The following is a 12,803-nucleotide window of genomic DNA, read 5'->3' on the forward strand; positions in this document are numbered from 1 at the left end:
CAAACAACACAGGGTTACTCAGAGATCCAGGTGAAGTCTGATGTGCACAAACCATGTGTCAGAAACTTGTCCAGAGAGCACCATTGTCATACACCAACTCACTGGCAGTGATGGCCTGGAGAGACAAAGAGGCACCACTGGTGGATGAAGTGGCTTCACCAACCCAGCAGCACAGAGAAAATCTCTCTTCCTCCCTTGTCTCTGCTGTGGAGAAGCTGGTTGAGCAACTCAAAGCGGGTAGATTCTACTCCCACATGCACAGGCCAGTATTTCAGCTATTAACAGTAAGTGTCCTTTTGCTCCAGAGAGAGAATGCAGAGGGTTCACACCACAGGGGACCCTGTGGTTTTACCTGTGAGGACCCCAGAGAGGACTTGAGGAAGTGGGATGGAAATTCTACCTGGGACCCTAGAGGGTACATGGATTGCAAGGGAAAATCACAAAGGGGGCTCTTCCAGGGAAGTTGCTGCTCTGGTCTGCAATGGGCAGTTCCTCAGAGTGGAAGGATCTTACTCCTGACTCTATGGAAGGGAATTCTAACCCGTTTTTACAAGAAGCAAATGGATAATCCTATGACCAGGACTAGAGGGGCTCTGCCTCCACCAGGTGGAGAAGAGGGACAGCCTTGTTTACTGGAGCGTGTGGATCAGATGCCTGGAACATCAGCCCCCCGGGAGTATAAGGCTCTAGCAGGTACTGGTGCACAGTGTGTGCCCTGATGCCATCAGGCTGTCCAGGGGCAGAACCCAGTTGTATTTCTGGAGAGGGATCCCAACAGACTGTACTGGGGGCTGAAATCAGCCTGACTGGGAACGTGTGGCAGAAAGCTCCCATTTGAGTAGCCCAGAGGCTCCAGGGGCTTTAACTGTCTCGGGAGAGGGGATTTCAAGGAGCCATAGACTCTTATGTGGTGGAGTGGTGGGCTTTCAGTACAGCAGCCTTGGAGACAGAGGAAATGAAGTACCTCCCCTGTCCTGTGTCTCAGAGGACCCTCCTGTTGTGGGGCTGCTGAAGGTTGAAGGACAGCAGGTGCTGAGCCCTGTGACAACGACGCACCCGGGCGGTGCTGTCGCTGCTCGGGGACTGGCTGGGCATCACTTGTTTTTCTTGGGTTTTATTCCTCTCTCTCTCTGTCCTTTTCATTGCTATTATTATTATTAACTTTATTTCAGTTATTAAACTGTTCTTATCTCAGCCCATGGGTTTTACCTTTTTCCAGTCCTCCTCCCCATCCCACAGGCAGGGGAGTGGAGTGAGGTGTGATACTGAGCTGCCATCTGGGATTAAACCACGACCCGTTATGATAATGATGAAGTATTTCTGTTTAAAGGCCTTCCTCCATATGAGTGCAGTTCATTATGGCACACACCTGCAGACAATAGATGGTTCTGCTTCATGTACCACCTGCTTACACAACAACAGGATGAGGAAATACTCTAAAAATAGAAAAAAAGGCCAGCTAAGTGAAAAAGGAGAATGTCAGGCCTGTGTTGGAATGCATTTAGACATGGAATGGATTGAAAATACAGAGGTTTAAAGAAGAATAATGCAATAGGGAACATTTTTTGCCTTAAATTTGGTTGGTGCTTCTCTTAAAGACAAAGGCAAATTTTCATTAGCTTCAGTAGTTAAAAATACATGGCAGTCAGCATAGATAGTGACTGATCTTTGCACAGAATCATGTTATTGACTGATTTGGGATAATTACATCAACTTTTATTGGTTTGTTTTTCAGTTCAGCCTTGGCTGCAAACTTGACAAGTGAAAAACTGGCAAGACAGCCCAATGATGGAGACTATTATTCAGGTAGGACATTTTGCTGTAAGACTGCTAATAAATTGGGTAAATTAATCATTTTTTGAAAGTTTTGGACTTGCATAGTTGTTGTTTGGATAAGGCCCAATTTTTAGGGGAATACAGAGGGATACCAATAACATTCTCCGAAGTATCTTCTGTCATTTTGTCTTTGTACAGTTTTTATGAGCACGTCTCACACAAAGATTGGTTTATAACTCTGCTCAGACACTTCTCCCAGGCAATCAGTTGACAGTATTACAGATGGAGAAATCATGGTAAAAGAAAATTACTTTCTGGGTTTGACACAGCTGCAAGAAAATTATTGCAGAGAGGAAAATTGGAGTTGTGGCACATGGTCCTGTGATGTGGCCACAGGACAGAGGTGTTAACTTGCCATGACTGGGCACATTTCATTCCAGGATCTCAAAATTCCCACTTTACCAAAATAGGTGGAGATGTTGTTTAGAGTATTGGGCATAAACAAAATTACCCCTTGGGTGCTTTTTAGCTGATTATTTAAAAAGCCACATTCTTCCCACCTGTGTTACTTGAATGTCTTAGGTGTGAAACCAAAAGTAGGATGTCTCATATAAAAATACAGATAATGACAATAGGAATTGCAGCTGTGTAACTCCTTTATTTAGTTGGCCTCAATAAACATTTTGTCAGCTCAACTTTGGCTTTAATATTTTAGGATCAGGTTACATTGAAGATAGTGAAAATCACATGAAATCAACAGATGAGAATAAAGGTAATTTCATACTTAAACAATAGATTTTTAAACTATTTTATAACTGAAAGTCATGATGTTTTCTAATGGTAGCAACAAGGATTGGATATGTCCAGCCCTTTCCTTTTTCTCTTTGATAGTGGGGAAGATTTTCCTTTGCTGAGCTCAGTTCTTTTTCTTATGCACAAAATGACACTGATAGGACCCACTTGCCAACTTGCATTATGAAGTGTAATTAGCTGTGCTGGATTGGTATAAAAATACAACTTAGACTCAAAATTGTAAGTTCTATATAACAAATATTTAGATATTTTCTACAGATTTCTGCTTCTTTTACTTCTCTGTCCTTTCTTCGTTTTGGTTGACCTCGAAATACTTAAGCGTTAAATCTAAAAATAAACTGTGAAATCTGAATAAAATAATCTGCCAAGTCAGTTCTGCAGGATGCCAGTCTGGATGACTGTCATGGTTTCTTCCAACTTTTACAGAAATCTGGTGGAAAACCATCTCCACCCTAAGAAAAAGCCAGAGTAGAAGGCAGCAGCTGTTTCTTGTGTTTGTTGTATCCAGGTAGCCAGTACTCGTCAGGCAGCAGCCTTAGTAGATCCAGCTTTCTGTGGGCATTGTGGCAGAGAAGCATCTTGAGGAGGAAGATGAGTTGCATTCTAGATGTTCTATGGAGAGCTTGGAAGAAAATGTAGGAGGAAAAAAGAAAAGCAGAAATTTGGAGAATGAGAGGTGATGAGGAAGGCCAGGAAAGACTTAAAGATGGGTTTAAATGTGAGGAAAGCAGATAATGGGAAGTGTCCTGCCACAGCCACAGAAAACAAGGAGAAAGTAAGAGCAGGGAGAGAAATAAAGAGGAGCTGGAGGAGGAATATGGGAGAATCTGAGATAATTCCTTGTTCCATTTGTGTTGTGACACTTTTGAAGGTGTTACATTGAAAGTAAGAGTTTTAGGCGCAATTTGCACGTCCCCCAGTTTCAGAAATCTGCCTTTAGCTCATCTACTGCCCTTTGGATTGGGATGACCCTTAGGAATGGATTGGCCTTAAAACTCTTAGCAGAGTAACTCACATCTGTAAGTAGGGCCTGATCCTGCACCTACCAAAGTCAGTGAGGACTTGTCCATTAATTCCAGTGGCAGCAGGATCAGGCCCACAGCTCAAACAAAGCATGCAGTCCTACAAAGAAACATCTTCTTGATATTTTTGGGGCAGGACCTGACCTTGAGAGTGCTGAGGTGGAGTACACTGAAGTTGAAGTATCAACGCTTGATCCTCACAGAGGTAATAAACTGTCCAAACCTCTTTGGTTTATGTTTGGGAGCAGCTCTGGGAATGTTGCTCCTTCCTGGCACTGGTCTGATATTGGCACCTGGGAATGTCAGAGCAGGTTGTGCTTTGTGTGTGTGACAGTTTCCTGCCAGTGGCTCCTTAACCCAGCTGATGATGCCAACCATGGTGCTGTTCCTGCAGCCCTCCTGCCCCTGGGATCCCCCCATTCCCACCCACGGGAGGTCTGTGTGGAGCTGTGGCTCTGAGCAGAAGGCAGCCTGCTGTGAATATCCCTGTCATAGAGCCCAGGTTCACTGAGAGCCAAGTGAGGTTAGCCCCAGATAATGGAGGGAACAGAGAGCAGTGGAATTTCCTCCTTTATAAAGGAACTGGTTGAAGGGTCAAAGCTGTGATTCACTTGTGATAGAGAAGGAAGAGAGTCCAGTACAGATTTAGTCTCTCAGTCTGGAGAGGCCTGGAGACCATCCTGAATTTTGTGTCCCCTTAAACAGAGAAATGAGGATATTAATGCCCAAATAACTTGGTCCTCCTCCCTGCAGTTCTGTGGTTACAGTAACCACAGCTCAGGTACATGTCTCTGCAACCTTGAAGGAGAAATGTCCAAGTAAATTTATTCCCAACACCCAAATGCACACTGCAATCATTCTGTGTCATCTGGAGAACTCTGATACCGTCATGGCCTTGTGTTGAAAGCTGTTAAACCTCAAAATTCCCAGTAGCTGGGAGGGAATAAGCCCCACGAGACAGGTTTATGCTCTGCTCCAGCTTCTTTGCTTCAGCTGAACGAGAAGCAGACTGAGGAAGAAACACATGAATTTCCTTTTTCCTGGTAGGAAGGACTAGTCACTGATTTCAGGGACCAAAGACATGATTGTTTAGTTGGTAAAACAGATGTTTGGGCAAAAGTGCTCACCCTTCAAGCTGTCCCCGAACAGCCAGTCCTCCTCTCCTTTCTCTCACTTCCTGGCATCATTCATCACAGAGTTTTCCTTGTGTCCTAAGCATGCTATTTATCCACCTCTGCTAAATTCTGCTCTGAAGAACCATAGTTGTTGGACTCTTTCAGAATAGGGCTAATAATTAGTTGTTCCAGCTGTGTTAGAATGTGCACTACACAATACAGTGGTGTAGAATGGGAAGATACAATGGTGCATGATTATTTAAATTAAAAGCCCTGTTAAATGCAAGATCAGCATCTCTAAGAGTAGACTTTTGCTCCCATTATTTGTATATAACACTATTCCTGTATATCAGACTGAGTAATAAGATAGTATCTGTGCTCTGTAGACTGAACACTATTAAACCACAAAATAATATTTAATATACCGTGTAAATGAGATCAGATTATTTTAACAGAACACTGATTGATTCTGTAAAACTGAACCGTGCTTCAGGTATACAGAGATGTGATAATAGTTCCCTAATCGATTTGCTTTGTTGCCCCAGGGCACAGTTAAATGCTTCCCAAATGAATGCTTTGGTTATGTAAATGGCAACTGCACTGCAAGTATTTAATGTGTTAATCTTTGAGAGCATCTCGAGGATGCTGCTTGAATAGAAGGAGCTGTATGAAGCCATGTTAATCCTTTCAACTCTGCACTGCCTATCACAATGAAAACAGGATGAGATTTATTCTTGGGAAAAGAGAAACAAAGCCAAGTTTCTTAATATTCCCTTGTAATAATCGTGTACACCCACAGAGAGAATTTGGCCACGGGACTGCCACTGATATTTCTGCTACGTTGGTGTTATTGTAAAGTTTTGTTTCAAAGCATAATATTCTTTCATGTCTGTCTGTGGGTATGACCAGCCCTTCCTAGGGAACAGACCTTTCAGATTATCCCCTTGCTCCAAACCTCTGTTACACCCCTTTTTGGTTCCTCCTATTTTCTGGATGAAGACAAAGCAAATCACACCTTTTCTCTGGGCACACATATCCAGCAGATACACAGAGCATCTGATCCCTTCAGCCTTTTGAGGAACTCCAGATTTCTTTGATCTCTCAGGACCAGCCTCAAATTAATTTATCTCCCAATCATTTGTTCCTCCTGGAACTGTTGTCCATGTCAGTACTAATGTTCATCTCAGGAGCAGGAGAATCATATTTTGTGTATTGTGAAAGACTACTGCAATTAATGCTGCAGTATCTAAGCTGTAACTCCAGCCTTTATATCACTTTTGGGAAGCAGGAACGATTGAATGTCACCTCAAAACAAGTTTAAATTATTGTAGAAGGATGTATATATTGTCTTTGTCAGTAGAGAATTGCTTACATTTGAAACCACTGGTTTCACCCTGGTTTTCCAGTCATGTCTGCACTAGCTGGTCATTTCTGGAATACTTTTTAACACAGTGTAATGGTGAATAGGTTAATGCACCAAGAACTTCATATGCACTGTGCTTCTGCAGGATCAAAAACCAGGGTTCATTACAGTGTTACTGGCAGGGAGTGGTCCTGTCACATGCTAGAAGTAAAATTTCACTGCTTTATTTTAGAACTTCCATGTGGGAATAACTTGATACCTGCTTTTTGAAGTAGGAGTGAAAAGGCAAGAGAAATAGGAGGTAGAGCTGGGGCTACACAGTCCAGCTCTTATTTGGGATAGACAGAGTGGAATGATAATTTGATATTTAAAGAGGTGGTAATTCTAAGGAATGATTACATTGAATACTTATGGAGATTATATGCTTGACAAAAATATAGTGCTTGTCTTCTCTAAAGCTTAATTGTGCAAATAGATGGAAAGGTGATTTAGACCCCTTATTATTAATCTGAGCAAAAACAAAGGCTGGGGCTAAAGTAAGGTTAGGAAATATCCCTGAAGTGAGAAGGGAGAACCCTCTAATCATGGCTGAGTTAGAACATGCTCCTTCTTTGACTTTTATATCTGGTTAGTTATCTGCAGGGTGGCAACATTATAAAGCTGGTGGGAACAAAATGTCAAATCGTCCAAGTAATTTCTCCTGGCACATTTTTTCAGTGCTGAGACGACTTTTGGAAGATTAACAAAGGAAATAACATGGGCAGTGGCATTATATCACAATTCAATTAAAAGGGTCTGGAAAAAAAAAAAGCAAGCTAAGGAAATACCTCCAACCAAATCTTTCCACAGAGTCAATAGGGGTAGATTTAGGACTGTAATCTGCTAAAAAAGAGTCCCAAACAAAATTAAATACCTCTTATTAAAATTCTGACAAGATTACTCCTTACTTCACTGCAAATGAACTGATCATTTAAGCAGTAGCCCATAAGCAGATGAAATGTGCCTGAAGGTCTTCAGATTATTTTGCAAAGAAGGTTCTTGCCAAAGCTGAGTTTGAAAGCTGTGATTAAACACTTGGGGAAGTGTAACTCCTCCTGGTATTTGAATTAACAGCAGCTTTGCAACTCAACTCTGACGTGTGAGCTCCCAGCGTTTAAAGGATGCTGAACAGAATTTAAAAAAAAATGGAACTAGCTTTGGGAAATCAGAATGTGGTGCCAGAGACACTTGGGTTCTTCAGAGCTGTTACTGTTCTTGCAGAACAGTAACAGTCCTGACTCTGACTGCAGGTCGTTATCTGAATTCTTTAAGTGTTGGGATGTTTTTTAATAGCTGAAGTACAGGATTCTCTGTCCAGAAATGTGAATTTTCTTTCCAGTTTCTTGCAGAGAGAGAACAACCGCTTTTGTTTTTCTTTAACTGGAAAAAAATCTAACCTCTTGGTTTGTTGAAGGTCCATAGAAATTGGAGGTGATATAGATAGAATTCAGAGGCTTTCTAAGAGATTCAGTTTAACTGAAATGAATGAGTGTTTCTGAAACACTTTTAGATCTATGAACAGCAAGCTACTGGACCCTGCCAGCGTAGGCCTTTATAGAAAATGAAGAAAGTTGGTTTTAAATGCACTTTTGTTGCCCAGGGATTTTTAAACTACAGCCATGCAATAAATCCAGGAAATTGTTCTAATCTCCTGCTCGCCTGCAGTTTCTGCTGACCAGAGAGAAACTGAGCTCTTGCTGTTTTCAGGCCTTCAGGGCCTCTGCCCCTTCCCTGTGTGTGTCTCTAGTTTGGTATCAAACCCTGTGGATAAGTTCTCACAGATGTCAGGAAAAAAGGAAGAGCTTCTTGCTTTCCTTCTCACCCAAGAGCAGAGTTTTATTTGTCAACCCAAGGGTCTGGAAAGACTAACATTGCACTCGTACCCCAGCTGTGTCCTTAGAGGCACAAACCTCTGTCTGCTTTTTGTCTTTACTTCCATTCTTTCCACCAGCCTTGTGAGCCTTCATTCCTGCTGTGTCCATCTGATCTCAGTGCTCTGGTGGAAGAGCCCTCCATGCTGAGGGGAGACTTTTCCCAGATAACCTTAAATAGAAGCTGTGCAGTGTGAAATCTGAAAATACCCTTCTGAGACATTTCACAAACAGCAATTTAGATGTGGGGTTTTTTTTGTGCCCATAAGACTTAATCAGGCTAGTTGCCAAAAAGGGGGTGTAGTTCATCTTCCAAATGATAGATCACCTCAGGTCTTGGATCCTGAAATCCTTAGAAAAACTTGAAGCAGCTCTTCAAAGGGATCCAGGGAAACCGTTCTCTAGTGGTAGATGTCTCTGTAAAATTAAAGCAGTATCGATTTGAGTTCAAAGGAGATTATTAAAATGTTAAATTTAGAAGGGGAAGCAGATTTTTATCATCACTTTTATATAGAGGGAGAGACATCTCCCTCTCAGTTCCTTGCAGGCTGGGTTTGGGGAGGGAGTGTACTTGCTTTTTCACAGACTCCACAGGCTCGTTGCTGCTTGTGTAACTTCCTCTGAAAGTAAAACAGTGTGTTCTGTTGGTTTAAGGAGCTTTTCATAAGGCAAATAATAAGAAAAAATAAGAAAGAAAAAAAGAAAATAAATTGATTCTGTGCCAATACATTTTCCAGCTCCTGTACAGAAGGGGACTGAAACAGTTTATAGTGAAATCAGAAAAGCTAATAATGGTAAGTAAGCTAGTGAAAAATAAAACACTTAAAGGAAGCATTTGTGAGGAGATTAGGGATAAATTTGTGACTGAATATTTTCCAAGACAATATTTAGCCTGAATATTTAGAAGATAAAGTACCATAAAAAAAGAGATGCAAGTCACACAGGAACATACTGAAGTGCAGCTACAAAATCACAGGTGTTGATAGATTGTATAACACCTTCATGGTTCCTCATAAATCAATGATGCTTAATGCAGTGGGATTAATATTTGTAACATCTACTTCATCAGCCCATCTGTTTTGTACCTGCTCAGCATTTGGGCCCTACCTCTGGATCTGAATTAGAGCTGAATCCCCAACCCATTAGGGATTAGGGTGATATATTGTGTTATCTCCAAGTGCTCATGAGCAACACTTTGTCTCTTAATTGAGCATGTTTGTCATGTGTTATTAAATAACCATCAAAAATAGCCATCAAAAACTGTCTTAGACTGTAAGTGCCAGCCACTCTGCCCTGCCACCTCCACTAACCCAGCCTTGTGTGAGGGGGCATTACCAGCTTACTGGCAATTACTGACTATAAATGTTGTGGCAGTCATGAGCTCAGAGGCAGTAGGTTAAAAGCATTTCTTCATAGTTTGTCAAAGACTGAATCAGAAAGGATTTCCTTTCCTCTCTTTGTCTTAGGAAGTCTAGATTTGTAAATATTAGGGCTGCAAAACTGTTCACATCTTGTCCCCATCCATGTTACCCAGTGGCTTTTCTGTGTACCATTTTTAATTTTTGACTGTTGTGTTTTAATTTTCTATTTTTTTTTCTATTTTATAAGGGATTTCCCACCTGCTCTGACACAGAATTCTGTCTCTAGGGAATCTTTCATGTGAGGGTCTCCAAGTACTTTAGAAAACATTACTTAATTTTCCCTTGCGAGGAGATACACGGCAATTTTTATCTCCATTTTACAGCTGAATAAACAGAGAGATTAGGTCATTCATTTAAGGGAATGTGTTTAGAGAGTGACAGCACTGGGAACAGAGTTTCAGAATCCTTGGTGCTGAGCCTGTGTGCTGTACTCATTTTTCACAGTGAAAATCCAAATACCCTTCACACTAAGGTGGGACGAGGCCCTTCGTGCAGGATCACCTGGCAGCACCATGAGAAAAAAAAACACAGTTTATTTTAGGGCTGAACCCAAAGGCCACAAATATTCTGGAACAGTGTGAACTGGACCTGTAACAAGCTGCAGAAAGCTGCTGCATAAACCCCCTCCTGCCCTGCCCAGGTGTGAAGGGGATTATCACACCTCTCACCATCCCTGGTTTTGACACAACAGAAGGTGTTATGTCCTAGAAGGGTGTTTTGTGAACTGTGCTGTTAAACTCCAGGTAGGTACAGCAGAGCTGTAATTCAAAGCACTTAAAAGGCTATAATACCATAAAGTGGGAACTGCAATAAAGTGAGATTATGATTGAAAGGCTGAGCTGAATTAGCCAAATCATCCTCAAGCACCCCTTAATCTTGCGGTACACCTGCTCTTTTATGCATAACATTCTACAGTTTCAGTTATTCTTGGAAACACAGGACCAGTTTATTGTTTTAATCCCGTCTGTTTTTCCTGACTGATCCACAGGAAAAGTGTTCCAGTGAGATAAGCAGTGCATCCCAGAGCAGGGCAGTGCTCTGGACAGCCACCTTACAGTTCATGTAACATTAACTTGGACTGGTGATAGGCTGTGTGATTGTGAGGTGGCAAAGGATGAATGCAGTGGAGAATCCCTGGGAAATAGCTCTGTTCTTCAGAAGTACTTTAATTTATATTAATATGAGTATGTTAAATGCTGGTTGTGAAAGATGTTGAACATTACTGCTGGGGGCAGAAGTTGGTTTACCATTCTGATCTTCACCGTGTTTGACTGTTCTTTGAGATTTTGAGCAAATGCCCACAAGTACAATCTATTTCAGGAAGTCAATGGATCAGACAAACGTGTCCTCTGGGGAGATTACAGGAGTTTGGGAATTGGTGTCAGCCACACTGTTTGGCAGATTTAACACCTAAGGCCTCTGTAACATTTTATTGTTATTTGTTTGTAGGTAACTATTGTGGTTTGGGGTTTTTTAATTAGAATTTAGTGCTTCATAGGCAACCTTAAGGGGTTGTGTGTGCATTCCAGAAATTGTGGCCACTAGAGAGAGAGCTGAAGCACTGTCAGTAGTTGTTATGTCTGATGCAATTCTCTGTGACTGAGCTAAAACATTTCCCCTCTTCATTTTTTCTGGCAGCTCTCCCTGCTGTCCCCAGTAAGGCAGATGCCACATCAGTAACAAACTCTTGTATTTTGAGTTCCATAGCTATTGCTTGTCCTTATCCCAATTCATGAATCCATGGTGCAGGTAATGCTGAGTATCTGTCATTATTCCTTTTCTTTTTATTCTCCTGCTGCTGGCTGTGTTGTCTCCCATTACTCTCTCTGCTGTGCTTTCCTTGTTCTGAGTGCCAGGCCTAAGGAGGTGGTTTTACATTAGAGATTAGACAGAAACAAACTGTCAAATGCACATTTCAAATCCCGCAAGACCTGCACATGGTTAACTGCAGTTAACTCATTTGCAGTAGGGAAAGCAGGAAATTTGTGAAATTCAAGTCTAGTCAGGTGTATTTTGATTGAAAATCAAATAATGGTCCTGTAGATAATGTCAGTCTCTAGTTGGATGCTGGGTTTCCTCTGCTGTAATGAGAATTGAAGGAGGGTGCTGATCACTTTGTCTCAGAGATAAGAAATTGTCCTTGCACTGTTATCAAAAGGTTAGTTTAATTCAGTGGCATAGTGTTCAGGAAGTTCACCCAGGTATTGATTTAAAGCCTTTTTTAGAGCAATAGATTGTTACTTTAGTATTTTATGTAAAATACCTAGAGCAACTTCAAGCCTCAGCTTTAAATCAAACCTTACATCCCCATGGGAATTTGGGGAGTGGTCTAATGAGTGCCAGTCAGGTCAGTAACACCTTTGTCTAAAAGTCTTTTAGACTTACCAGGATAAACTAATTTCCTTAAAATACTGCTTTCTCTGGTTGCTCTATGGAAAAGCCAAAGTTTACTGTGAGCCAGGAATATCCAGCCCAGTCCCAGAGTTGTTGCTTTTTGCTCAGAAAGTCTGAGACAGTCCAAAACTTAAGCAAAATAGGCAATTGCCTAAATCAACAGCCTGCCAAGAATGACAGAATGGCTGTGGCCCTGCTGCCCATGTGCCTGTGCTGGAGTCCCAGAGGTGCAGGCTGGCAGCTCTTCCTGAGGGAGGGTCAGGACGTGTCACACACCGAGTGCAGCTCGTGGGTGGAGGCTCTTTTAGACGTGATTTATTTCCATCACACCTTTCATCTTCCCGAGGGGCAGTAGGGGCAGGAAGTCCAAGCATCTCCATACTGGTTCTTTATCTCAGCTCCAGCCCTTCCCTCTACACTGATCCCAGTTCTTGGGGTAGCACAGTTCTGTTCCTATTGCTGGGGAGATGAGAGCCAACTCCAGGTCACAGATTTCCTTACATTTTTCCAGGGCACTTCCTGTGACATACTGGGACGTTCTTGTTCCTTCAGTGAACTCTGTCTTTGCTCTGTGTCAGACCCAAAGCTCACAGAAGCTCTGCACTGCTCTGTGTGTGCACTGAATCAAGCTTATAGTGCTTATTGCAAGATAACAATTCCTAATTTCTTATTAGGAAAGTGGGAATCTAGTGAACAAAATGCAGAGCCAGCCTTTATGCTGCTAAGTGTGGAAAAGTGAACTGGTCACTTGGAAGCAGTTGCAGCAATAAGACAGGAAATTCAAAGAATCCTACAGCAACCAACAATGTACTATGGAAAAATAAATATATCCCAGTGGAAAGAGGCATGAGAAATCCCCATTGCACTCAGTGGTTTGGAACAAACTATTTGAAATCAGCTCTAGCAATCAGGAAATCTGCTCAAATACTTTCCTGCTCCTGAAGCTCAGGCTTAAAACCTCCATGCTTAGCCAGAATTTCCCACTGGGT

At 41.9% G+C, this 12,803-nt stretch overlaps 1 protein-coding gene across 14 annotated transcripts in view; it reads left to right on the plus strand.

The window, feature by feature from the left end:
* PECAM1 (platelet and endothelial cell adhesion molecule 1) overlaps nt 1-12,803 on the plus strand; it is a 43,189-nt gene that overhangs the window by 21,405 nt on the left and 8,981 nt on the right. For 9 of the 14 annotated variants that reach the window (XM_039390306.1, XM_039390303.1, XM_039390307.1 and 6 more), the window contains 4 exons: nt 1,736-1,806; nt 2,492-2,548; nt 3,748-3,816; nt 8,737-8,793. In XM_039390306.1, coding sequence (XP_039246240.1) covers nt 1,736-1,806; nt 2,492-2,548; nt 3,748-3,816; nt 8,737-8,793 — 254 coding nt within the window. The remainder of the gene's footprint in view (nt 1-1,735; nt 1,807-2,491; nt 2,549-3,747; nt 3,817-8,736; nt 8,794-12,803) is intronic. The other 5 variants (XM_039390310.1, XM_039390311.1, XM_039390313.1 and 2 more) reach the window with 5 other exon arrangements.

The sequence above is a fragment of the Pipra filicauda genome, unplaced genomic scaffold, assembly GCF_003945595.2.
Source record: "Pipra filicauda isolate LSUMZ 115617 unplaced genomic scaffold, ASM394559v2 scaffold80_size11013439_pilon, whole genome shotgun sequence".
NCBI lineage: Eukaryota > Metazoa > Chordata > Aves > Passeriformes > Pipridae > Pipra > Pipra filicauda.